This window comes from Rhinichthys klamathensis, unplaced genomic scaffold, assembly GCF_029890125.1.
Source record: "Rhinichthys klamathensis goyatoka isolate OS25496 unplaced genomic scaffold, OSU_Roscu_1.1 h1tg000223l_1, whole genome shotgun sequence".
In the NCBI taxonomy this organism is placed as follows: domain Eukaryota; kingdom Metazoa; phylum Chordata; class Actinopteri; order Cypriniformes; family Leuciscidae; genus Rhinichthys; species Rhinichthys klamathensis.
The window spans coordinates 1,758,797-1,785,403 of record NW_026606747.1 but is presented as its reverse complement, the minus strand read 5'-3'; the positions used below and the strand labels follow the sequence as shown (position 1 = coordinate 1,785,403).

Here is a 26,607-nt window from a genome sequence, read left to right as displayed (position 1 = left end):
AGTAAGATTAATGAAGGATTTTCGATGAATAATATAGCTAGTCAGAGGAGCTCACTAAAGCACGTCTTTCCTCACCGGCTGCATCACGTGGCCCGTACATATTTTTTTGATGTATTTTCCAAATGTTAGTTGGTACGAAAGAAATCTACCCCTGCTCCCAGCCACGCGTAAATAGTGAGTTTAACATCCGAACGTTTTGCTCATTAATAACTAAGGCTGCATTTTAATTCACCTTAATCGGGTACATATTTACACAGCATTTTGAAAAAAATTTTATATATAGTAATTACAAACGGTTTTTCTTTTTACTTCTGGGACTGTTTGATTAACAGATGAAACTCCATTAACTGCATCTGTAATATGCTGCAAGCTTCCTTTTTTTAGGACCTGATACGCCACTATGTAGCCTACGCTTGAAAATAAAATGTGGTGTTTTGAATGAACTTCTGATAATAAAACTTCGATTTCTGCATCTGAGAAATTTTTCTTTTTCATTTCCTTTTGAGAATACATGTTGAAATGTACTCTGTTTGGTGTCATAATAATATGATGCCCATATATAGTTGTCAGTCGGATTTAATGGGCGGGATTTATGGTAATTGAGAATGAGCGTGCACGCGCGACCCATTTACGACTGATTGGAATTCATTAACACACACACACACACATTTCACTATCACATCTGACGTTTACGAAGTATTTGTGAATCCGGAGATGAGTTTTGGGGAAGGTCTCTTTACGCGCAAATCACTCTCATATTTACTTGTATATTTACGAATGTTTCATATATGAGACCCAATCACTTCAACAGCACCTTATTGTTTTCACTCACCAACAGGTGACAACAAAGGCTAATTGTATGAAAATAAGAGACAGTTTCAACAGTCAGACAGTTTCAGAATACAATAGCAAACACACAGTGATTTCAGCCAATAATTTTTAAAAGTATAAAATTAGAGATTGAGCTTTAACCTTTAACAAAAATACCAGACCAGACCAATGAGAACAAAACTATTTTAATGTGAGCATGATATTACTATATTTGTAGCTGTGCACAAGACAAGCTGTTCTTCCTGGGCATCCATAAAAAACATATATGCATCCAAAACAATGCACACAAATTCCAGGATACAATAAAACAAAATTTAAAAAGGTCTGTTTCACAAATATGAATGAAAACCAGCTTACGTTTACTGATGTTGAGGAGGATATCAAAACTTTCCGCTGAGCGTCCAACTCACGTTTCTTTCTTTTGAAAAACTCCTCCGTTTTGTCTTTGAGAGTTGGGTGTTTGGTGGTTAAGTGCCGCTGAAGTTTTGATGGCTTCATTGCTCGAGTTTTTCACCACAAATAACACACAACAGATTTGGCGCCACGGAATCGCCTGTTGTCATAATTCCATACCTAATGTATGAGGTATCGTATTTACAATTGAAGCTTGACTCTTTTTTTTCTCTCTCTCTCTCTCTCTCGCTATTTTCAAGTTGGTCATCGCCTTTCCTTTTACCGGAACTGTCCGCAATGAAATTAGCCAATGAAGTTTGCTGAGGCCCGCTCATCTCTCCACATACTTCTCTGTCACTTCAGGTGCACCACGCTTTTTTTGCAGTCCGTTCAGATACGACGCGTTGCTAAGCAATCGCAAGGCGCTCAAAGAAACACATTTTAATCTATTTATTTATTTTAATCTATTTATTGTTTATGTTTTGGATTAAATAACATGACATGTTAAAAAGCATTTAAAAAAGACAATTATTTGTGTAGTAGAGTGGTAGTCTTTCCCTTTGCTTCTTAATTTTTACTTTGACTAAAATGACACCTAGCCCAATTCTCCACTGAATTTGCACATGTGGGGGGTGTTTAGGGGGTGTTGGAGCACCAAAACCATACTTACATGGGTGGAAATCAACCCTTGGAAAAAAATGCCGCAGCAACAACTTAAAAGTAGCCCAATACCAAAAAACCAATTGTAAGGGTGGTTTTACTACAGGGGTTCAGGCTGCAGGATTGCCAAATGACTAAAGAAATGTTATCAGCATGGTGTAAAATGTACATTTCTTGTTCTATAACCACACCCACTGCTACTTATACCAATGACGGAAATATGCTCATTGTCTCCAAATTATGACCAGAAATGGATAAATATTAAGTCTGCTGTTTAGAATGGTTATTATGGGCAAACAGCGGGAAACTTGTGCATGTCAACAAATTTTGTAAACACTATGTTCGGATTCACCAATCGGAATGAATTCCGTCCGATTGAAACAAAAGTTGTGCATGTAAACGTAGCCAGTGATGTGCGACACTTTTTTATTAGTCATTATATGCAATGCCAATGTAACGTAGTTAGATGTTGTGGGAAGAAGGAAGCAGGAACCGCCGAACATTCAACACACAATTTAATAATAAAATAAACAAATACAAAACGAAGGTAAAAGACAGCAGCCCCTCACGGACAACTGCTGTCACATATAATGAAACATAAAACACAACTAAAGACCAGGCCTGTTCCTCCCTCGATCTTCACTGTCGTCGCTCCACCTTTATGCTTCCGCTCCTACGTGAGAGTTATTTTGTTGTAACACTTATTTTGTTGTAACACACTTATTTTGTTGAAACTTTTTCATCCTCACTGACTTTGCCTTTTTACATCCAGTTGTGTTTTTACCTTTAATTCTACACACTTGAGAAATGTGATCTTTTGTGTACAGTTATGGCACTGCTGGTCTTTGTAATAGAATCTTTCTTTCTTTGTAATCTTTCTTATTGTGGTTTGTTCTTCCACAGCAGTGGCACTTCCTTCCCCAATTTCATACACAGGCAATGCATTTACTTTCAAAGGGCCACTTAAAGGGATAGTTCACCCAAAAATTCTGTCATTAATTACTCACCCTCATGTCGTTCCAAACCCGTAAGACCTTCGTTCATCTTCGCAACACAAATTAAGATATTTTAGATGAAATCCGATGGCGCAGGGGGGCTCCATTGACAGCTTTTTAATTAACACTTTGAAGGCCCAAAAAGGTAGGAAAGACATTGTTAAAATAGTCAATGTGACTACAGTGGTTCAACCTTAATTTTATGAAGCGACGAGAAAACTTTTTGTGTGCCAAAAAAACAGAATATCGACTTTATTCAGTTCACAAGAGCACGTTTAATAAACAAACGCCCTGCACGCTTAATAAACAAACTACAGCTAGTTCAAAACGCCGCAGCTCGAGTTCTTACCAGAACCAGGAAGTATGACCATATTAGCCCGGTTCTGTCAACACTGCATTGGCTCCCTATTAAAGGTGCTCTAAGCGATGTCATGTGTTTTTTAGGCCAAAACATTTTTTGTCACATACAGCAAACATCTCCTCACTATCCGCTGGCTGCCTGTCCCCTGAACACACTGTAAAGAAACGCGATCTCTGTAGACAGCCCATGCTTCACAAACAGCACCAAAAACAAACTGCAGCGACCCGCTCCCCAAAACATAACAAACTGTTCCAGCCAATGACCGACAAGAAGGGTTTGGGGGTGTGGTTTGGGGGGTTAGTGTGCGGATGAGGAGGAGGGAGGGTCTAGCTAGCCTCCGTTTTGTTTGACAATAGTTCGAACGTCAACAAGAAGTGACGTCACCCAGGATCGCTTAGAGAACCTTTAAACATCGTATAAATTTTAAAATATTGTTGATTACTTACAAAGCACTAAATGGCTTAGCTCCGCAGTACTTGAGCGAGCTCTTAACGCATTATAGTCCTTCACGTCTATTGCGATCTCAAAATTCGGGCCAGTTGATAATACCTAGAATATCTAAATCGACTGCTGGCGGTAGATCCTTTTCCTATTTAGCACCAAAACTTTGGAACAGTCTTCCTACCACTGTCCGGGAAGCAGACACACTCTGTCAGTTCAAAGCTAGACTAAAAACACATCTCTTTGACCTTGCATACACATAATACATTATAGACTTCTATAAATTCAATGTTAGGCTGCATAGATTAGGTCAGCCGGAACTGGGAACACTTCCCTTAAATCTTGATGTACTCGCTACATCATAAGAAGAATGGCATCTACGCTAATATTAGTGTCTTTGTATATCCCGAGGTTTTCCCGCAGCCTGCCGGATCCAGGCAGTGTCCAGATCTGACGAGGGAGCTTTGCCTGGACCCGATGACAATGCAGTGCTGAAGTATCCACTATCCTCTCCCTATGGAGGATCCCTTTCCCACTCTACAGATAAAGCGCTGTGAATTCTGGCTCGCGTACCCCGAAGTGATAAAATAAAACAAAATTCTGTATCAAAATTTATAGGCAAGAAAAGTAGTTTGTTTAGGCTGGGTTGTATGAATTACAAACCTGCGCACATATTTTAAAAAGCACATAACTATAGAATTCTGAATGAGCATGTGAACGCCGTCAGCGTTAATCACAGGTTCGCGTTTAAAGTCTGATCATTTCGACGGAGGTGAATCAAGCAAAGTTAACTTTAGCTGGAAGTAACATTATTCAAGAACCGCTATAACGCCAAAACATTACCTTAAATTATATGTTTATCTCTGTAAAGCTGCTTTGAAACAATCCATTGTTAAAAGCGCTATATAAATGAAGATGACTTGACTTGACGTTCACGAGATGACGCAGGACCTGGCGTTCTGACATATGACCTACAAGCAGAGGAAGACGCACGCAAGGTTGAACCACTGTTGTCTGCGAATTATGCAGATATGTTGTTGTGCACTTTCAGTTTCTACCCTGTTTCAGACCCTCTGATTTAAAACACACAGGCCTGGTTTCACAGACAGGTCTTAGATTAAGCCAGAATTAGGCCTTAGTTCACTTAGGGCATTTAAGTAGCTTTTATAAACATGCCTTTGAAAAGAAAACATAACTGGTGTGCATCTTGAGACAAAACAATGGCACTGGCATATATCACTGCAAGTTGCTTTCAGTTAAAGCAGCTCAAACATGCATTTTAGTGTGGGATAAGGCTTAAACCTTGTCTGTGAAACCATGGGTCAGTTTTTAAAAGGCAATGTCTTTTTTAAGACTTCAAAGTAAATACCCACTGCTATGATTGGGAAACATCTTGGCATATGGAATAAGTATTATATATGGAGGTGTTGACCAGTCCTGCCAACCTTGCTGTGCACTGATCAATTAACGTATTGGTTCAGTGGGCCAACTATTAAGTACCGTATTTTCCGCACTATACGGCGCACCGGATTATAAGGCGCACCTTCAATGAATGACCTATTTTAGAACATTTTTCATATATAGGGCGCACCGGATTATAAGGCGCATAAGATACTGCAGTCAAACGTTTGACTGGGTTTGCATTATGCATCCACTAGATGTCAACAAATGTCAACAAAACAGTCAGATAAAGTCAAACTTTATTAAGCGTTCTGACAACTCCGTTCACTCCCAGTTCAAAACGTTCAAACGTTAAAGGAAAACTCCGGTCAATTTTAACATTGAGCTCATTTTTTGTAAATTTGGAGTGCTGTCAGTACAGATAACAACGACAAAAACCGGTGTTGCCTACACGTGTTATCCTCTTTTTAAAATTTGCACCCTGTTGACTTAAACGGGGCAAGTTTTAAACCTGCTTTTAGCCTCTTAACAACCTTAATGTGTCATTACAAGTGCACAGCCATGTGAGTGAACACGGTGAATCTGACTGCACATACCCGTATTTTCTTCCTGTTTTCGGTCGAAGTCCACAGTAGGCGATTGTCGAGTGCACGCGCGCGATCATTGGTAACTAAGCAACAGTGGAGACTCAGACTGTCAGCTGTCAGCCGATGACGGTTCTGTGTGGTGTTCTGAGAATATCAGCTCAAATAGATAGTTCATCCGAATCAGATGTTGAATACACGGAGGAGGTTTGATCGCGCGCGCGCGCGCGAACTCAACAATCACTACTGTGGACTTCGGCCGAAAACAGGAAGTAAATACGGGTATATGAGCCGGCTGAATATAGAGATTATTCCTGCCTTCGTGAAAGCTCAGATCACAGTTGAGACTGATATATCAGCCCAGGCATCCACGATCCATTGGCAGATAGTGGCGCGCTTTCTCCCCGTCTTGGTGAACGTGTGTTCACCATCCATATATAAGGCGCTCCGGATTATAAGGCGCACTGTCGTTTTATGAGAAAATTAAAGGCTTTTAAGTGCGCCTTATAGTGCGGAAAATATGGTAACTATTATTTGTTACTGTTGCATGACTGTTTCTATTATATTATTTATTTAAGTTATCTCAACCACTTAATGTTTGACTGCTCTCTTATAGTTGTGTACGTGGCAAATATCTGTGGAAGATGGACAAGTTGTTAGACTAAGCTTTCAGAATTTCAGTCTGGAAACGCAGGATGTCTGTGAGTTTGACTATGTGGAGGTGTACGACAGTACAGACACTGTTCCCAACACTGTCCTGGGGAGGTAAGAATACTTCATTGCTTTTTCTGCTTTTTTTCCCCCTACATTTCAAAACTTTTTTCAAAAATTCATCACTACATAGTCTAACATATTTTAATTGAATTTGTGTCAACTACATTATGTGCATTATCTTGAAGCTGACTTTAATTGTGTTATAGAGCAGCTAAATTAACTTTTTTTCAGGGAGAGTTGTATTTGATGAACTGGAGCAATTATACAGTTGTTAAACGCTGTCAGAATGACAGCAATTGATCCTTTTTACAGACTATGATGATGCATTTCTGCAGTAACAATATTAGCTATGGTCTATTAGCTATGATAATTTTTTAGATCCATTGAAGTCGTCGTCATCAGGGGTCCAGTGGTGGAGGTACAAAGTAAAAGTACAAATAACAAGAGACATATTTACTTTAGTGAAAGTAGAAGTACCACAATGACAACCCTACTTAAGTAAAAAGTACCTGATTTTAAATGTACTTTAAGTAATAAAAGTAAAAGTACTTGCATAACACTTTATTCTCTTAATGTCTATATTCTAATGATTAATAAAACAGTTAATCCTAACTCATTCAACCAAATACTCCTATTATGATGTTTGTTGTGGCAAAAATTCATCTCAAACAAACATCACTGCGTAAGAGACACTCATAGTCAAATTATATAAAATAGAAGTATTTATTCTTGCAAGAATAGGAGCAGTCTAATACACAGTTGTTACCCTGTGCAGAAGAGTGACACACCCCCAGACAGACTGAACTAGCTTTTATCTTAGTTTCAAGGCCTTCTTCCCCCCAGAGCCTTCCTCCCAGTAGTTTTCCATAGACGTCACTAGTTGGCCCAATAAGCCCCCCTGAACCAAAATGGCCTTCTGACATCTAGGTCAGAGGTCCTTGTTCGTCTGTTCTCTGGAGTGTCTCCCTCTTCTGCCTCCCCAGGTACATAAACAGAATCTTCTCTCACTACAAGTGAGAGACACACATGTGACATTCTTTGAATCATCTATATTTTACACATTGAATAGGTTCTCTCTCTTATGATATCTGTTAGGGATCAATGACTATTAAAATTTCCACAACAAATTCCCGCTTTTTATCATTCTGATTACCCATAATCATAACAATAAACAATAAGACAAATTTTAAGTCATATCATCACACTTATACTCTTCATCTCTGATTTTTGCATAAATGATCACTCTCCTTGAACCTGTGAAGAAAAGTTTAGAATGAAGAAGCATAAGGCTGTTTTTGTGGGGGAAAGGCCCCGTAATATTTTAGCTAGCAAGTAAACATTTTTACTGGGCCGGGCTAAGCGAGAAATCACTGTTCCTGCGCTCCTGTAAACAGACCCTCAGTCACGCCAGTAAGGAAAAAGGTAGTTATAACATAGTAAGGAAACAAACAGATAAAAGTATAATAAAAAATCACTCAGTTTCAAACCCTATCTTTGTACGCCATCTCGTAACACGGATGACCGCTGCTTGTAACCTTCTTTAAATCTTTTGCCCTTAATCTTTCTCAGAAAATAAACAAATAGAAGAAAAACAAACAGAAAATACATTTAACACATATCTCACTGTAGCTCCCGCTAACTGTATCGTCACATAATTTTGTTCATCCTTGGGATAGACTGTCATTTTCACCAATTGAACAGACAGCATGTTTCACCTGTCACTGTAATCATATTCACCCATGAATAACAAAATTATTAGAATAACAATCCTAACTCCTATCATTAAGCCTTTTCCATTAATCTACGCCCATCTCCATATTTCACCTCGGTTTTCCTAACCATATTGTGTTCACTTCTAATTCAATTTAGTAAGCTCTATTTAATGCCATATTTAACAAAATCTAACCAGAGAAGTCTTATAATTCTATCCATTCTTCTAACCAATGCAGTTGTTCAATATTAACTCTAATATTTCCATTACGGACACAATCAATATATTTTCTACATTTACAATCAAATCAATACCTAGTTTGATTCAATCAAACAAAATCATCACAAAAACAGATTCTTCTGTTAAACGTTCCGTTTCTTTTACTTTTAACTTTTAATTCAAACATGCTGTGGTTCTACTTAATAAGCTTCAACAATTATCCCTATAATTTACATTAATTAATAGATCTTCTCTTCCCAAAAACATTTTCCTTAAATATTTCCTAATGAATAAGTAACTTTTGATCTACTATATATCAATACTAAGCCCTATTTTGATTTAATCAAATCAAATCCTCAAAATAATCACAAAACCACATTCTTAAACCATTAGTTGGTTCACATCCTCCTCCAGGCGTGTTGATCATCTCGTTCGCCCCATGGACTATGGGATGATTGTGGCCTGTTGGTGTTGTCTAAGGTGAGAGGCTTGGACCCAGGTGACACACTGATCTCCTGAGATCACCACCGCACCCCCACTGGAATGAACCATTTCCTGCTTCCCGTCACCTGTGAATGGAGACCTTAAGTATTTTGTTAGTGACCGCTTGTCTTGCCGCTCGTCCCCTTTGGTGTGACCTGTGGATTCAACAATCTGAAACATTATCACCGGATAATTTCTTGCTCACTTAATAGCACTCAGTCCTTTTCCCCTGAAAAACACATATCCACTTTGCTTACGTTAACAAGTCAATATTCATACATTTGGAAACAGAATCAGTTCAGCTTGATGCAATCCATCCTGACATTCTGTAAAAGGAAAATTTTAATTTATGCGCTGCGCAGGTGTGGCACCTTTCTGCTACAATAATAACCCAGGCCAGGACAGTTAGCCAAATTCATCCATAACCATTATTTTATTGGGCACATTTTGCTCTGTCTCCCAATCCTGCATGCTCTCTGTAAAGAGAAACAAATTTCGAGGTTATTGTCAGATAGTAAAGTACGTAGTTTCTTTTGTCTACTGTTCTCCCGTGTCCTTCGATGCCCTGGCGTTTCCTGTTGAAACAATCTTTGTTATTGGTGTGTGCACACTCACAGACATCAATTTTGTTAGGCAGAAAAATGGCTTCTTTCAGGGCTTTTATCCAAATACCCCTAGTGTTCTCCCAACATTTATTCAGCAAATGTGAACCCCTTAATAAACCATATTTGGCAATTGTTATACCATCCCCCTTTTGATGCACGACACAACTCGAGCATCAATTAAACATAACATTTAACATAGTGTTTTTGATAAAGTTTGCCATCAACACTAATCCAAACGTTGTCCTTAAGACAAATTTCCTCCAGACATCTTTCTCTGTCTCTGAAACAAAAATATTACATTCTTCACTTAAAGCCACAATCTCATCTTCTTCTCGCAGTATTTGAAGGGCAATGGCCCTCAGTCTCACAGCATATCCTGCTTTTCAGGCCTGTTGTTTGGTCTCTCAAGTCAGTCATCTACAAACATTTCCAAAGTCATCAATTGTTTCTATCAGGTCAGGTCATGCTGTACAGACTTGGTCATTGTCAGTCAATCATTTCTCCCCCTTTGTTCACAATAATCATAAATGTGAGAGGCTCTCTTGATAATTTCATGTTGACTTAGCCAATATGTCACTTTGTTGTTTCCCTCAAATCTACAACATTTTCATTTATCTCAGCCCATGCCAGATGGTGATCTACAACTACACAATTCCAATTTACTGATCTTCAAATCTACATTATGTATGACAAAATTATTACTACCAGACAGAGCTTGATGGCCAATCAACTTAAAGCTTGTCCCATGTTCTGTATTGTCTTTTCATCAGAATTATCAGCTTCTTTAAAATTTGTCATTTGCCTTACCCCATCTGTAATGATAAACTCATTCCAGAGGTTAATGACGCAATATACACACCATTCAGGCGGAATATTAGTGCCCCAAACTAATACATACAAGACATAAAGTGCTGTCACTATCACACGCACACTCGTACTAGACACACATATGTTAACTGCTCATTCTCAATGTTCACTTTTCTTTATATTATTGCTTAAAGGTTTAAATTTTAAATAAGATTTTAACCTTTTCATTTTTCCTGTAGCTTCTACCTAATTTTACATCTGTTCATTATTCATTTGATTTTTAGACAAGTCAGCTGGGTTGTTTTGTTTCATTATCATTATTTTGCTTCAGCTTGCTCTAGCAGGCCAATAACAGAAAGACAGACACAGTTACCATCCCTTCCTCCGCTCAAGCAGTCTCTCTCACTATAAACAAATAATTTTTTCACCAGCCTCCTAAGGCTGTAACTTAGTCAAAATTTGTATTCATTACAATAACCTTTGACCATTCACCTTTGTCATCCAGACTTTCCTTAAATCAACAAAAGCTGTCTTCATCTTTAGCCACCACCATGTCTAACGACCTTCAGGAGTTAAAACTATGTCATAGACCTATTAGTTCAAAATCAACACTATGATTTTCCTTGCCCATAAGGCAACCAGTACATAAAAAAAATTGTATTACTGTCTCCACAACAACTAATGGGAATCACTTCATGGCCTCAGCTGGCTCTTGAAAGCCCACTCCTGTTCGCCCTTTATCTATAATCTCCATCAGGGTGTTTTCCCCTGGCATATTTGCAGACGCTTGTCACAATAAAAAAACAAGCCATACAACTAATGCGGTTTCTTCTGGCGAGTGGTATATATCGAGGAGCTTTGCTTTATTGGGGAGACATGCCGTGACTCGTCACCGCGTCATCTCCCCTTAACGCCATAAGGACGCTGCTGGCCTCACAGCTCCTGCTCAACCCTCATACCTGTCTCACATAACACACCTCCATTCAGGAGATGCCCAATGACTTTACGTGATCCACTCTGGCTTGGGTTGCCCCCTGTCAGGCCAATAGAAGGTCTTACCCGTCATAGAGATGGCCACTCGTGCCCACTGGTGACCGCTCTTTCCAATCACACAATCAGTTCTCTTCAACAGAACTCAGCTGTTTTCTGGAGCTTAGGAAAGGCACGTTCAAGAGTCACCAGAGCCATTCCGATTGCCTAATAGTGTTCACATAGGGAGACAGATTAATAACAACAGTATTTAATCACTTAAATCCATTAACCATCTTAAAAGCAGAAACCTAGCTGCTTAGATTTATACTCAGTGAATTTAGATCACAACCGTACATTCAGTGTACTTCATCTGTAGCCGGAGCCATCGGTCCTGAATGGTGGAGACTAAATGAGACAGAGAAGTTACTGGTCCTAAAATAAGCTAATCAAAATGTCATCTCTATCTGTATTATTGTTTTAAATACTTCTTTAAAGTCATTCAGTTTTATTTTTAAAACATCTCTGTGTCTATGATCCTTCAACTGAAACACTGTGCTTTACACATTATCACAGATACCAGCTTTTAGCTGACTCATTGAATGAGAGAGACTCTGAGACTCTATTGGATGGTACACTGCTCTCTCATATACTTCTAACATCAAACATTTATCTATCATCTTTTAACTCTATCCCAGCTTAAGGCATCTTTGCCAGAAATTACATACGGTTTCAAATAAACATATTATTTATATTTGTCTTTTGCCCACCTCAGGGAATTTAGACATTACAAATTTTCCACTCAGATTGAGTCTGTTGCACTGGCTGTTTCAGGCACAGCACACATCAGATTTTAGATAAGCGAACTGTTTCATTACAGCCCATAACTTATCTTTTGAAAGCAAAACATCAGCTTCTAGTTCTTTCATGGTCAACTTTTCAAGCGGTTTGTTTAATCATATGCCTTTCAACACATTTTACATTTAGCAACTGTTAATTCAGTAGCCTACTGCATCTGCTTATTTGTTCTTACATAATGGTAATTATTCTAGTTCTCAATAACGTTTCACATTTCTCAATCTCAATTTTAGTTGTCAAGTTCTCAATTACCATAACTTAATATCTGACCTCAAAGTTTTCTCTTCTAGGAGTTTATCAGTCTCCAATCAGGATTCACACTAACTTTTACAAGGCTACTGCCTCTTTTGCAGTTATTATAATTCATCTTTGAGATCTGTCTCTCTATATTACCTGAACCCTTTTAAAAATGCTTAATTAAAACACAATTCTCCTTCTAGTTACCTTTACTATATTTTGCAACTCACATTTGTTGCAGTCATTCATTTTGCATCAACCTGTATTCAATTCACTTATAAAAATTACTATTATAGATCTTTTCTTCAAAAGGATTCACTTTAAGATCAATCTTTTGACCTTGTTTTTTATCTCTTATTTCTCAGACCAAAAATTGTCACTGTCGTCATTTAAACACTGATCTATTTTCAAACCAATATTATTACCAGAAATGTGTTGTCATTTTATCACATTTTTAAAACCCCTCTCGGTGGTCATTTACAGTTACCTACTAAATTGTCCTGATGACCACCATTAAAACACTCCCTGTCATCTAGTGAATTTGTTTCAGCCTCAACTTCAGCATCAGACACCTGTCCTTGACTATAGTTTGATCACTGTGAGCTTGCAAACGGCTCCAACTAACTGCACACTCTTGAAGCAGTGTGTCCCATTCAGGAATGTAAACAGACCCACTGATAAGCAGTTCTCTGTATTCCTTTGACCATCCACCAATGGCGGATTCAATCACAATAGCCAAATCATACTCTTTATCATTATTATTGGCAGAACATAATTTCATGAGCAGCACAGAAAATGCTCAAAATATTCGAATTTGTTTTCTGTCTTTACCTTAGTAATTTGGTATTATCATCAACAACACTAATTACAAGTACTGTTGCTGTTATCCCAGCTTATCTTTTACAAAACATCATCTGCAAATCTCTTCAAAGTGAGATCTTCAGAGCAGAGCTGTTTACAGCATTTGCTCTCTTCTGTCTCTCTATTTATTTATCTATTTATTTATTTTCCCGGACTGTTCAGTTACTCTTCATAAAGTGTAACAATTTGTACATCATTATTTTCATTACAACTGGTTTGAAGCCTTTTTCCTTCCATTACATGGTTAGTCTGCAGATTCAACTTACTATTATCATTATTTTATCAAAATCTAGAATTGTTCCCCATTCTGCTTAAAACATTCTTCATATCATGTTAATCCCTGTCAATCATACAATGCCTTATTTTATTCTAAAACTTTTCATATCATTTAAACAGTTAATTTGACTTCTATAAATTCTGTCAGACATTTTATTTTCATCACATATAGTTTTCTACTATATTTCTTCTCAATCTTTCCCTACATGCCAGTTCCTTCATTATCTAACCAGTACATGATTGTTTGCTTACAATCCCCACACCCACGTGTCTCAACCTTTTGTTTTTTCACTTCCCTCTTCCACCAAGTCTCACTTACAGTTCAGTTCCCTCTATTTCACACAGACAGGCTTATTGCTTCTTGCTACTTCAATCCTTGTCATATAAATTTAAGTTCTATAGACATCCCATGTCATGCATCCATTATCTGTTCACATTTTTACACACATGTTGAACGCAGCCACAACAACTCTTAGTCTATTTGTGCTCAGTGTTCCCTCCCTGGGGAAATCATGGTATTTTCTCAGTTTTTTCAATATCTAAAACATACATTTTTTCCCCCATACTTTCCTAGTTCTACAGAAAAACCGGTGTATCAAATTTCGCAAGCTTGCTTTTGAGACATCCCCATACTGGCTGTTTTCTGTTCTCTGTGGATTTCTCTTCAACGCGCGTTCTCTTGGTCTGAAAGGCGTCCCTCCCAGACCCGATTTTTCTTTTAACCCAAATCGGTCGGGTTGCACTATTAGTGCCCTCCTAATTATGGTTTACCAAAAAATCTTTTCTGGTTCCCCCTAATTAGCCTCAGCACCTAAAAACAATTTGCTCCGTGGTGGAACAACTAATTTTCAGGGTACCTATCTGTTTGAAATCTCTTGATCTGTTACAGTTCTCACTTAATCCCAGATTATTTATCTGCTTGAAATTTCTTGTTCTGTCACAGACCTCAATTAATCTCAGATATTTTCTCTCGTATCTGTTTGAAACCTCTTGATCTATATATAGATCTCAATTAATCTCAGATTACGTACCACAGAAACAGCCCTCAGCCAATATGGTTCAATATCACTCTTTCCCCAATTAAACTGAATTTAATTAACTTACCCAAAAGAAAATAAATTGAACTGTCTCTTACCAGAGATGCTTCTGTTGCCACCTGCGGGTTCTTTAGGTTCCAGTGGTCGATTCTCCCGGCCCTGATATCGGTCGGCCCCTCTCTCTCAAGTTTACGAGGTAGAGCTGGAACTTACTTAGCCCAGGTGGCCAAACACCGTCCGATCTCAGGTCCAGGAGGCACGTCCAAGGAATATCACTTCTGACACCAAAACTGTTGTGGCAAAAATTCATCTCAAACAAACATCACTGCGTAAGAGACACTCATAGTCAAATTATATAAAATAGAAGTATTTATTCTTGCAAGAATAGGAGCAGTCTAATACACAGTTGTTACCCTGTGCAGAAGAGTGACACACCCCCAGACAGACTGAACTAGCTTTTATCTTAGTTTCAAGGCCTTCTTCCCCTCAGAGCCTTCCTCCCAGTAGTTTTCCATAGACGTCACTAGTTGGCCCAATAAGCCCCCCTGAACCAAAATGGCCTTCTGACATCTAGGTCAGAGGTCCTTGTTCGTCTGTTCTCTGGAGTGTCTCCCTCTTCTGCCTCCCCAGGTACATAAACAGAATCTTCTCTCACTACAAGTGAGAGACACACATGTGACATTCTTTGAATCATCTATATTTTACACATTGAATAGGTTCTCTCTCTTATGATATCTGTTAGGGATCAATGACTATTAAAATTTCCACAACATGTTCAATAATGATGGAAAAGCCGTAATTTTTTAAGTTTTTGTCACCATTTCTGAACAAGCTTGCAATTAGGCAATATACATCACATCAAGCTTAATTTGATGGGGTTTGGCTGTAAACGCGATTAATTTATGGCGTAATTCTGAACCTCTTGGCTTGCCATATTAATCCTAACCAAACGTATAATAGGCTACACACGCACCCCACACCACTACTAAATCTACCCATGCGTATCCTATGCACTTAAAAACAAATTTCCGCGTATAAATTGCACGATAAACACACTGCGTGCTATAGAGACGCATTTAGTGTGACCGGGTTGATATGGCAACCAAACTTCACTGGTGAGACAAACGTACGACGAACGGACGGTCAGGATGACGTTTTGGCAGAGGGGAAAACTGATCAGAAAATGTAACGAAAATGTAACAGAACGTTGTAGAAATGTAGTGGAGTAGAAAGTATAATAATTGCTGCAAAATGTAACGAAGTAAAAGTAATAAGTATACACTATTGATTCTACTTAAGTAAAGTAAAGATATGTGAAAAATGTACTTAAAGCTGCTGTCCGTAACTTTTTTAAGTTAAAAATAATCCAAAATAATTATATAAAAAAAAACTTATTCTGCCAGTGGTCAAAACTATCTGCTTGCCATAGCTAGAATCAAAACGGTTAGCTTGTAATAATGATTTTAATTCCAGTGGTACTGGTGGGTTTCCGCGGGAAATTCGAGCATGTCTTTGCATCATGACGTCACACCCGTACACATAAAGGAGGAGTTTCGGCTAGCCGGCTATACTGCGCGTGACGAGATGTTTAGATGTATAGGCTTTTCTCGCAGCACTTTACATGATTAAACTTATGGCGGATCCAGAAAGATCCAAACAACAATCATCAGTGTCAACTGGAGATTCAGCAGTTATAAAACCCAAAAGACTTCGTACTTCGGATTTAAGGTGGCTAGAGAAAGAGAAAGAAACCGTCTCATGCGAACACAAGGATTTAAACATCGGCGGGGCTTTTGAAAAGTGCGTGAACTCCGTGTTTTGAAGGGGTTCAAAACGGAAGAAGAGACGGCTTTTTTCTGCTGAACAAGTAAGACATTTCAATAGTTCAATCGTGTAACAGTACGTTTTCTTAATTCACACAGTTATAGAGTTTCCTTTGTTGTGCCTTTCTCGTTTTGCTATTATGGAGAATATGAATTCTGAACTACACAGGTAACCATAAAACACATTAAATTTAACATTAGTCACGCAATGCTGATGTTGTTAACATGAACAATTTGAGAACAAAGTAGGCTATAATTTGCACGGTTGCTGTAAATCGCGGTGATTAAATCTAACGAAGCTTATCATGTCGAATGCTTTTTCCCCCTTAGTTGGTCAGAACAAAAATGGATGTTACTTGTTCAGAAGACATTTTCTTATGAAAATTGTTATGTTGGTCAAACTTTCAAAAAGTGAATCTGTGATTCTGTATGACAGTAGGCTATCCACACAGCGCGGTGACTGACAGCACCACTCGCCTCAAAGCACTGTGTTCATCCGCGCGGTTTCATGCCGATTTACAACCCACGTAAAGATGATAATTCCACGAATCACTGCAGTTACAGATTTCGAACAGAGAGATGATGACCAAGAGGAAAAGATACGGACTGCAGCTTTAAGTAAAGTAACGAAGTATTTGTACATTTTGGCTTCATAAGTGTTGGGAAAAAAAGGACATGATTTTCATGTTTTTAGCATTCTACCAAAATAGTGACATGTTTAACTATAAGGAATACATATTGGTCAAGCTCAGGGACTCTGAAAATAATAATTATGGGTAGATATCCACCCTGTTAGGGACATATACATAGTTAACATGTTAATAATGTAAATGATAAACAATAATGAGCTTTTCTTGGATAGTATATATCCCTTATGCCATCTTAGATTTTTTTCTTCTTCTTGAAAGGCGTGATTTGCGGGTGGGAGATGTCCCCACCACTTTTCTCAGGATCGATATTGTCCCCCACCACGTTTTCAAACATTGCACGGATGCACCTAATACAAATAAATAAAACATCTCCAGTTAACTAGCAGAGCATTCATTTAGTTCGCTATTAACTAAGAGATCTAACGCTAAAATGTGTTGTTTTTTAACTCAAGCTGAGCGCTCGTTTTCGCTGCTATCAGTGCCATGGATACAGTTGTTCTCTTGTGGCTCGCGCACAGTCTTCACTCGGACGCGCTCTTCAATCTATTGCCGTTGCGGAGACTCTCTATTCGTTCTGGTGAGATCACAAAATAAAATGCACACAAACGTGTCCCTGCTTGATATAGACTGTAACCAATGATGAACATATTCGGTTTTGATGAGAGAGGAAAAAAAACGATGTGAGTGCGGATTAGAACCCGTAACCTCTGACACGCTTGGCAAAAGATCTGCCACAAGACCATTCAAGAACTCAGACAAAATCAGCGGTTCGATGCATTTATCTACGGGTTGAGCAGCGGGCCGCTGGATGGTGTTGCTAAGAACTTGCAATGTATAATTGCTTCCACCGGGGAAGCTCCCGACTCTCCCGATTGCCACTCCGCCCCTGATATCATGTGACAGGATGTAACATAATTCAGACACCTGCAAAGGACCACACAGTTGTGAAGCAAAGTAAGTAACTCTCTCTTAATTATTAGAAAAATTCATGTTTTCACTTGCTTGTCACTTACACGCATGTCACAAAATATTAGGTCATTCGGTACAACCTCTATAAAACATGGATAATGTTGAAATATTTAAAAAACTTGTACTAAATATAAAATGTTTGATTGTCCTTTTGCTAGATAGCTAGCTTACGAACTAGCTAGATATCAGCCTGTTAGCATTTAATGAAGATTTTGTCATTCGGTATAACCAAAAGTATAATTCGGCTAAACCGAAATTTGGGTTATACAGAATGACCTACTGGTTGTACCGAATGACAGCAATGTATGTTGGTCATATTTGTACATATCTGGAATGAATAAATACAACATTGTATTAATATAAAATGTGCAGAGTATATTATTACATAAATTTGACTGAATTTTACCTTTGCAGATGCCTTTATCAAATAAGGAAAAAGCAGCTCACTACTGGGCAAGGATCAATGCTGATCCTGTTAAAAAAGAACAGATGCTCACCAAAAGAAGAGAAAGTTATCATTTGTTTTTATTATTTATATTATTCAATAATACAGGTGCCCGAAAGTACCCCATAGACATACTATGGTGAAGGGAATGCCCATAAAACCTGGATTGTGCATGTTTATCCTACTATGGTAAATTGCATAGGGATTTTGTATTGAACATGACTTTGCAGCAGTGTCATAGAGACCGGGGCCGGGGGTGGGCTCATTTTACTCAGGCAATGAATCAGTCTTTCAAGATCATCATGAAGCTATTAAGCCACACCCTAGCAACCATTTGGAGCACCCTAGCAACTGTTTACATAGACTGCCATTATAAAAGGCCCAGAAGGATATCTTTGCAGCAGATTGTCATCAATGTTGTTTTCGTCAACGATGACGATAACAAAATGATTTCGTTGACGCACTTTTTTTTTATGACGATAACGCGACGATGACTAGCTAAAATGGCTCTAAGGTGACTAAAACATGACGAGACGTTTTCGAGTTTTCGTTGACAAGACGAGACGGAACGAAAATGACTATAAGTCTGACGTTCGCAATGCAGGTCATTTCTGCCTATTTTGCGTGAAATCTGTCTGCTTTGAGCTAAAAAAGTATCAGCAATGCTGCCGCTTCCTATCATTGTTTTGGGTACCCATGCCGCGCGCGCACCAGATTCCACACAACAACACACCTGCGGCTGCGGCTAGTCACTCACCACACATCTTCGAAGGACCATGGCGGCGAAGCCAATAACGGGCTTGGTGGTCGGAAACGACGAGATGATTTATGGACATCTAGGCTACTTTCAGTTTCAGTAAAATCCAGCGGTTCTCAAAGTGTGGGGCGCGCCCCACTGGCGTGACAGGTCTCCTCCAAAACGGGAGGAAATATTCAGTTTTATGCCTTTTTATCTTTATTTGCTCATGGCGAGTCCGCATCGTCAAATTCATCTTTGCAGCGACACCGAAAACACCAGTTTATTAATAAACAATTAAATGTCTCCTTGCTATTTTTTTAAACATTCATAATCATTATTTTGCCGGTTCTTTGTTGCAAGCTTTATGCGTGCGGTCGTGCGCTTGAGTGCGGCTATAACGCTCAATATAAGTAATTAAATTAATATAAAGGGGCGATTTGTCCACTAATGGCTTAAATGAACAACTACTAGTCGACTAGAATAAAAACTTTAGTCGGAGGCAGCTCTTATCCCACATATTCTCGAACCAGCTGGCCATTCTGTGTTGAGCGCGCGACCCTGAGCTGAATGAGCGAGCCGAGGAATATTCAGAAATGCGCTCTCCGCTCACATGCTCTGATCGGAAACAAAGGAATATTAAAGTAATTATCATTAGTTTATATCTTATACACTGCCCATACACTAGCCATCAATTTAATCCCATATCAAACACAGTATGTTATGTCTATTTTATCTATTTAAAAAAAAAAAAAAATATATATATATATATATATATATATTTATATATATATCACGTTTTTAAGTAGGCTAAAGGCAGAGAGCTGTGTGCATTCTTCTTCCCTTTGCCACATCATATCTCTGTGAGATGGGCTTTTCAGCTATTTCAGTTTTACTGAAAACAAAGTACAGATCTCAGCTGAACATTGAGCATGACTTTTGAGAAATTGTGCAATTCAAAACAGGCTCATTGCAGCCACTAATGCAGGAACCTGTCTTGCCAAATGGATTTCTATGCTTTTCTTTTTTTAACAGATTGCAAAGTGGCACTTTTATTTATTTTCTATTTTTGAACTTGATACCAATTTTGACACAGCCGCATTTTATTTTCTCTATTTTTTAAAGACAATTTTTTTTTTTTTTTTTTTTACTAAAATTGACTAAAACTTGATTAAAATCTTTTTGCTTTTTCGGCGACTAAAACCTTTTTTTGTTTTCGTCGACTAAAACTTGACTAAAACTAAAAAGCATTTTCGTCCAAAAGACTAAGACTAAAACTAAAAGGGCTGCCAAAAACAACACTGATTGTCATAGAGACAAGGAGGTGGGCTCATTTTACTCAGGCAACCAATCAGTCTCTCAGGATCTTTGTGAAGCTATCAAGCCACGCCCTAGCAACCATTAAGAGAACCCTAGCAACCAAAACAGAGAGGGATATCTTCAAATCCGAATGTCAGAGGCATTGGGGTTGGTTTATATTCATACTGGCAAGCAGCCTTTGGAGTAGCATTATTAACAGCTGCCAAGCCACTCCTTAGCAACCAAGCAGAGTACCCTAGAAACCACATAGCAATACCCTAGCAACCACCCCAAATACCTTAGCAACACCCTAGCAACCACCCTGAATACCCTAGCAACCACATAGTAACACCCTTGCAACCACTCAGAAACCTTAAAACGAAATTTCTGGTCCGGCTCTCTCAAGCCAACTTCAAAGTTTGTCTTGACGAACTTTATCTAGTTATTATTACAAGTATTATTATAATACCATATGTAGTAGTAACTGGTTGAATCCAAGATGGCAGCATGTCAGTGTTAAGTGTTGTCTGTTGTTGTTGTTTTTTCAATTTTTGTAAACTTTTTTGTTTTTTAAATATTTATACTGAAGCAAAGCAAAGCATTTATATTGTGGATTTCTCCTTTGTGGATTATTTAAAGGTGCACTTCACCCATTTCAACATTAATCTTTATTGAAAGTGGGTCATATATGTAGTCGAAATGTAAAATAATTTTTGAATTTGGTGCCCTCTTGACCGAGAAAAGACAGAAAATAACTTTAGGGCGCATTTGTATGTAAGACAACAACTCCCACAATGCACCACATTGCACAGCTCCGCAAGCCACTCCCACTAATCCAGAACAGCGCAAACATCAGAGAAATCACTCTTTTGTCTACAAGGCTAACGTTAGCTGCCACCAGAGTTTGAAACAGACCAAACAGAGATTGAAAATGAAATTGATGAACCGTCAGATTTAAATGATCACAATGAACTACTAGAGACATCACTCAGTGATAAAGGGAGGGTGACTGACACTCAAGAAATGTGTGCATCTATTATCGCTAGATTGCAAAATAGTGGAATAGCAACCAGTGTTGTAACTTCTGTAGTATCGGATATGGAAGAACTGGTCCATGAAATTCTAATATCAAAAGTGATGTAATGAATTTACTTCCTGCAGATGATTTTGCAACAGCATCCAAAATAGAGGACTGTTTTAATAACCTGGATAATCCATTCACAAATATAAGTTCAGAACACAAATGGAAAAAATACTTCAAAGATAAATGGGCTGTTGTTGACCCTCTAGAGATCAAGTTAGGGGTAAGATTTGACAGTAGATTGAATCGGGTGACGCGGACATATGATCAAGTCCCTGTAACTGACACATTTATTTTCATTCCCCTGTTGGACACCTTACAGTTTATTTTTAGGAATGCAGATATATGTAAACATATGTCAAAACCAAGTGGGAGTACAACTGTCTATTATGATTTTTGTGATGGAAGTTATTTTAAAAACCACCCGCTTTTCAGTAAACAACAAAATGCACTTCAGATACAGTTATATTATGATGACTTTGAACCTGCTAATCCACTGGGCTCCAAGCAAGGCATTCACAAAATTGGAGCCATTTCATTCTCAGGAATTTTCCACCAAAAATGAATTCAAGTTTAATGAATATTAATTTACTCTCATTATTCCATGCACAGGATGTTAAGACTTTGATGCAATTTTGCGGCCCCTTGTTGAAGATTTGAAAGTCCTTGAAAGTTCAGGAATTCAAATTCCTTTCTCCAAAGAGCCCTTGTTTGGCACAATTGCCCAGGTTACAGGGGACAATTAAGGAATGCACACACTTCTTGGGGTCAGGGAGTTTTTCAGTGCCCATTACTTCTGTCGATTCTGTTTAGTAGAAAACATCACAGTCTACTTTCAGTGAAGACAACACTAATGTTGTATTACGAAACAAAGCTTTGCAAGAACAGCACTATGCAGATTTGTTTGCTGACCCTAACATTACTGCGTCTTTTGGGGTTAAACGCACATGTCTGCTAAACGACTTGGAATATTTTCATATTTGTGACAATTACGCTCCTGATATAATGCATGATATCCTTGAGGGTGTCGGACAGTACGAGATAAAGTTACTTCTTGAATATCTTTCTGGTGTTATATCAAGACAAGACATATGTAACAGAATCTATTCTTTCAATTATGGCTACTTGGAAAGAAAAAAACGGCCTACTAGAGAGTAAACCTAGAGCAGGCAGGGAACGGTATTGGACTAAAGGCCATTCAGACATTCTGTTTAATTCAAAATATTCCTCTGATATTTGGAGACCTTGTTGATGAGGAAAACAAACACTGGCATTTACTACTTTTGTCATTGCAGATCATTGACATAGTGTTTTCTCCTGTAATAACAGAAGGTATGACCCACTATCTGAAACACCTTATTGTAGAGCATCATAGTCTCTTTAAAGAGTTATATCCACATAAGAATTTGATTCCAAAACACCATTACATGTTATATTATCCACGTTGCATACGTAAGATTGGTCCATTAGTACATGTATGGTCAATGCGTTTCGAAGCTAAACTCAAGTTTTTTAAAAACAGTATAAAAAAACTTTAAAACCATCACAAAGTCTCTTGCATTAAAACACCAGCATGCAATTGCTTATCATTGGGAAAGTTTACCTGTTAGAAATGTTGAATATGGGCCTTTGAAAACTCTAGATGTTGAGGATTTGCCATACCGTGACACTATTCTTGAAAGGTACCCACATTTTTCGGATAGTGATAAGATCACAGTGGCTTCATGGTTAAGACATTCTGGAACTGAGTATCGTCATGACCTACTGGTTTGCACTAGAATGGAAAATGACCTACCTTTTTTCAGTAAAATAACTGAAATTGTTCTGATGGATGACCAAAATATTTTGGTCACTAAAGACTTTGAAACTGTTGGTTTCGTCGAGCATCTTCATGCTTACCATGTAAGAGAACAGAGTATTTTTGGTCTGTCAAGAGTAGAGGATCTTCCTTTTTTCAGACCATTTGATTTGCAAGCATCATATGGTTTTGAAGAACCATATTTGTTTACTGTTCCAGTGCATTGTTTTGTGCATGAAGATCTTTAGTCATATTTAACTATGTCTAATTTGTTGTGGAGCACACAGGCTAAAACCATTAAAACCGTTTTTCCATGAATATTTTTACAAATTCGGTCAATTGAATTGATACCCGACTGCTTTTTGTTTCTTTTGGGCATGTTGCTTAGTAAAGAAAGAAAGCTTAAAGGAACACGCTGACTTTTTGGGACTTAAGCTTATTCACTGTATCCCCCAGAGTTAGATAAGTCCACACATATCCTTTTTATCTCCGTGCGTGCTGTAACTCTATCTGACGCACCCACCATTAGCCTAGCTTAGCACAAAGACTGGAAGTAAATGGCTCCAGCTAGCCTACTGCTCCCAATAAGTGACAAAATAACGCCAACATTTTCCTATTTATATGTTGTGATTTGTATAGTCACAGTGTGTACAAATAACAAGGTCATATGAGACACAGGCCGTATTTTAAACGTATGCGTACTGGGAACTATATTTTCAGAAGGCGAAGCACTGCTACTTGGGCGGAGTGTTTACGTTATTTTGTCACTTATTGGGAGCAGTATGCTAGCTGGAGCCATTTACATCCAGTCTTTGTGCTAAGCTAGGTTAACGGTGGGTGAGTCAGACAGAGTTACGGGACGCACAGAGATGAAAAGGGTACGTGTGGACTTATCTAACTCTGGGGGATACGGTGAATAAGCTAAAGTCCCAAAAAGTCGGCGTGTTCCTTTAAGAATGTTTGTCATGACGGATAACCTCAAGTTTATGAGTTACAAACATCCTTTGAACCAAAGTCATTGTTTTTAAAATTGATATTTTACAGTTTTTATACCATTTTATATGCACTTGTTTCTGATTTGTCAGAAGAGCAAAGTTTATGAATTTATACCAGATTTTATTAAATGTTTGTTAGCTAAATGCTTTTATTACTGAAAAGATATTCTTGTCAAAAACCACATTTCATAAATAAAACTTTTCTATTTGTTTATTTCATCCTTGTTACTTGTCACACACACACACAATGTAATAATACAAAAACGTATGACTTAAAAAAACGACCCTCCACTTGAGTTAAAATAACACTTTCGAAAGTGTGAAATCTGTACATTACTCACAGAGTACATTTTAACACTGTAAGAGTTATTCATAAATACAACTGAAGGTGATTTACGAATAAACTACCCGTGATAAGAAATTCAACACCAGGGTTGCCAAAAAATTAGCTTTTCAAAGAAAAGCCAATGTGAAGGCATTTCTCTGCCGGGATGAGAACCTGGCAAGAAGGATACAGTTACAAAGAAAAAGCAAAAAAGACAACGACGTGTGCTAACAAATCCACTGGTTGAGCTACATGCTAAATACCAAGAGATTGGACACATGCCTCGGTCTTACAGACAGTTTGCAAGGTACTGCCCTTTTTGGGTAACAGAGGCAAAACCCAGGGAAACCAACACTTGTGCATGCTTTGACCATGAAAAAAAAATTAATCAGAAGAAGATGCTCCAAACATCAAACATTTCAGAGCTCCTGTCTGCTATAGTGTGTGACCACAACAAAAATTTTATGTACCTGAGGTAGAGGAAGTGATCCTGGCCTATGAGCAGTGGAAGAAGGAAGCTGTGTCTGTGGATGGAAAAACATTCACACACTTTGTAAAAGTGACTGAGACATGCTCAATGCAAGATCTTAAAACGTTGTTCAATGTCACATTGGAATAACTAGCCAGGCACCAGTTTAACTGGATACACCAGGTTGAGGAATGTAGAGCACTGAAGGAAAGTTTAATGGAGGATGAAGTGGCCATTCACATAGACTTTTCTGAAAATTTCAACTGCAAGCTGAACACCGAGGTGCAGGCTTTCCACTTTGGCGGTAGTAGGCAGCAGGCCACCATCCACACCAGTGTGGTATACACAGTGCATGGAATTTAGGCCTATGCCACTCTCTACGATTCCCTCCGACACAACGAGAGAGCAGTATGGGCCCACTTGGAGCCAGTTTTAAAAGATATCAGAGAGCTAAACACTACCATTGCTAAACTACATGTTATAAGCGATAGTCCTGTCACACAATACCGGAACAAGAAAAACTTCTACCTCACCAGCACAATCCCATTCCTTAAAGGTATACTTCACTTCACCTCTGGAAAGATGAATGTGTATTTAAAATGGGTCATTTATGTAGAAGAAATGTGAAATTATTTTTGAATTTGGAGCTTTCTAGACTGAGAAAAGCCAGAAAATGTATTTTTGCCTTATGTGGATGAAAGACAACAACTCCTAGAATGCACTTGCTTCGCTGCCTAGGAGGCCACGTCTACCGGTAACAGAACGCAGTAGTTAAACAACAAGTCTAGGCTACTAGTGAGTCTCCGTGATGAGTCTGCCCAAAAAAAGTGTTTCGAGATCGCCCAAAATGTCCGGGATTCGGCTTTAGCGTTCTACAGTCGCCATTCATCATGTTTACTGTGGCGAGCAGGACGAGTGAGGGCCGCGGGAGAACGGCGCGAGGCCGGTGGCGTGATTACCGATGAGCGACACCTGTGAGACGCACCGCTCTGGTATCTCTCACGGAGGAGCGGGAATTTTCTTAGCAATGTTAAAACGCACCACTTGTTCCGATCACCGATCACAACCGATCACTTGTTTAGCGTTCATGTAAACACTACATTCAGATTTACCAATGGAATGAATTCAGTTAGATTGAAACAGAAGGTGTGCATGTAAACAATGAATGGCGACTGCTGGTGTTGGTGAGGCTGTGAAGCGATGTGCCGATGCTTATGTTCACCGTGGGCAAGACATCCAGACCCCAAAAGAGCTCTTCAGTGTGCTCAATGCCAGTGGCTCAAAGGTAAAATTCTTCTGGATTGAGGACAGTGGCAAGTATGATGAGGCATTACCCTTTTATCTCCCCGCCGTTAAAGGTACAATGAAATTGCACCAAATAACCTCCAGAGAAGCTGGGAAAATACATCATCGTGAAGTTTCCTGCTTTTGCAGCAGACCCCTCCTGTGCATGTGTTATAGCCCTCGGGAAGTTGATTTCAAAAATGCCCCAGGAAAGGAAAAACAGGCCTTAGCCGAAGATCAGCACAAGGACCACCTTGGTGAACAGAGGGGAAAGTTTGTCATTGTTTCTT

At 38.6% G+C, this 26,607-nt stretch overlaps 1 protein-coding gene across 1 annotated transcript in view; it reads left to right on the top strand.

The window, feature by feature from the left end:
- mfrp (membrane frizzled-related protein) overlaps positions 1-26,607 on the top strand; it is a 118,573-nt gene that overhangs the window by 79,617 nt on the left and 12,349 nt on the right. The window contains exon 7 of the mRNA XM_056264626.1: positions 6,283-6,431. Coding sequence (XP_056120601.1) covers positions 6,283-6,431 — 149 coding nt within the window. The remainder of the gene's footprint in view (positions 1-6,282; positions 6,432-26,607) is intronic.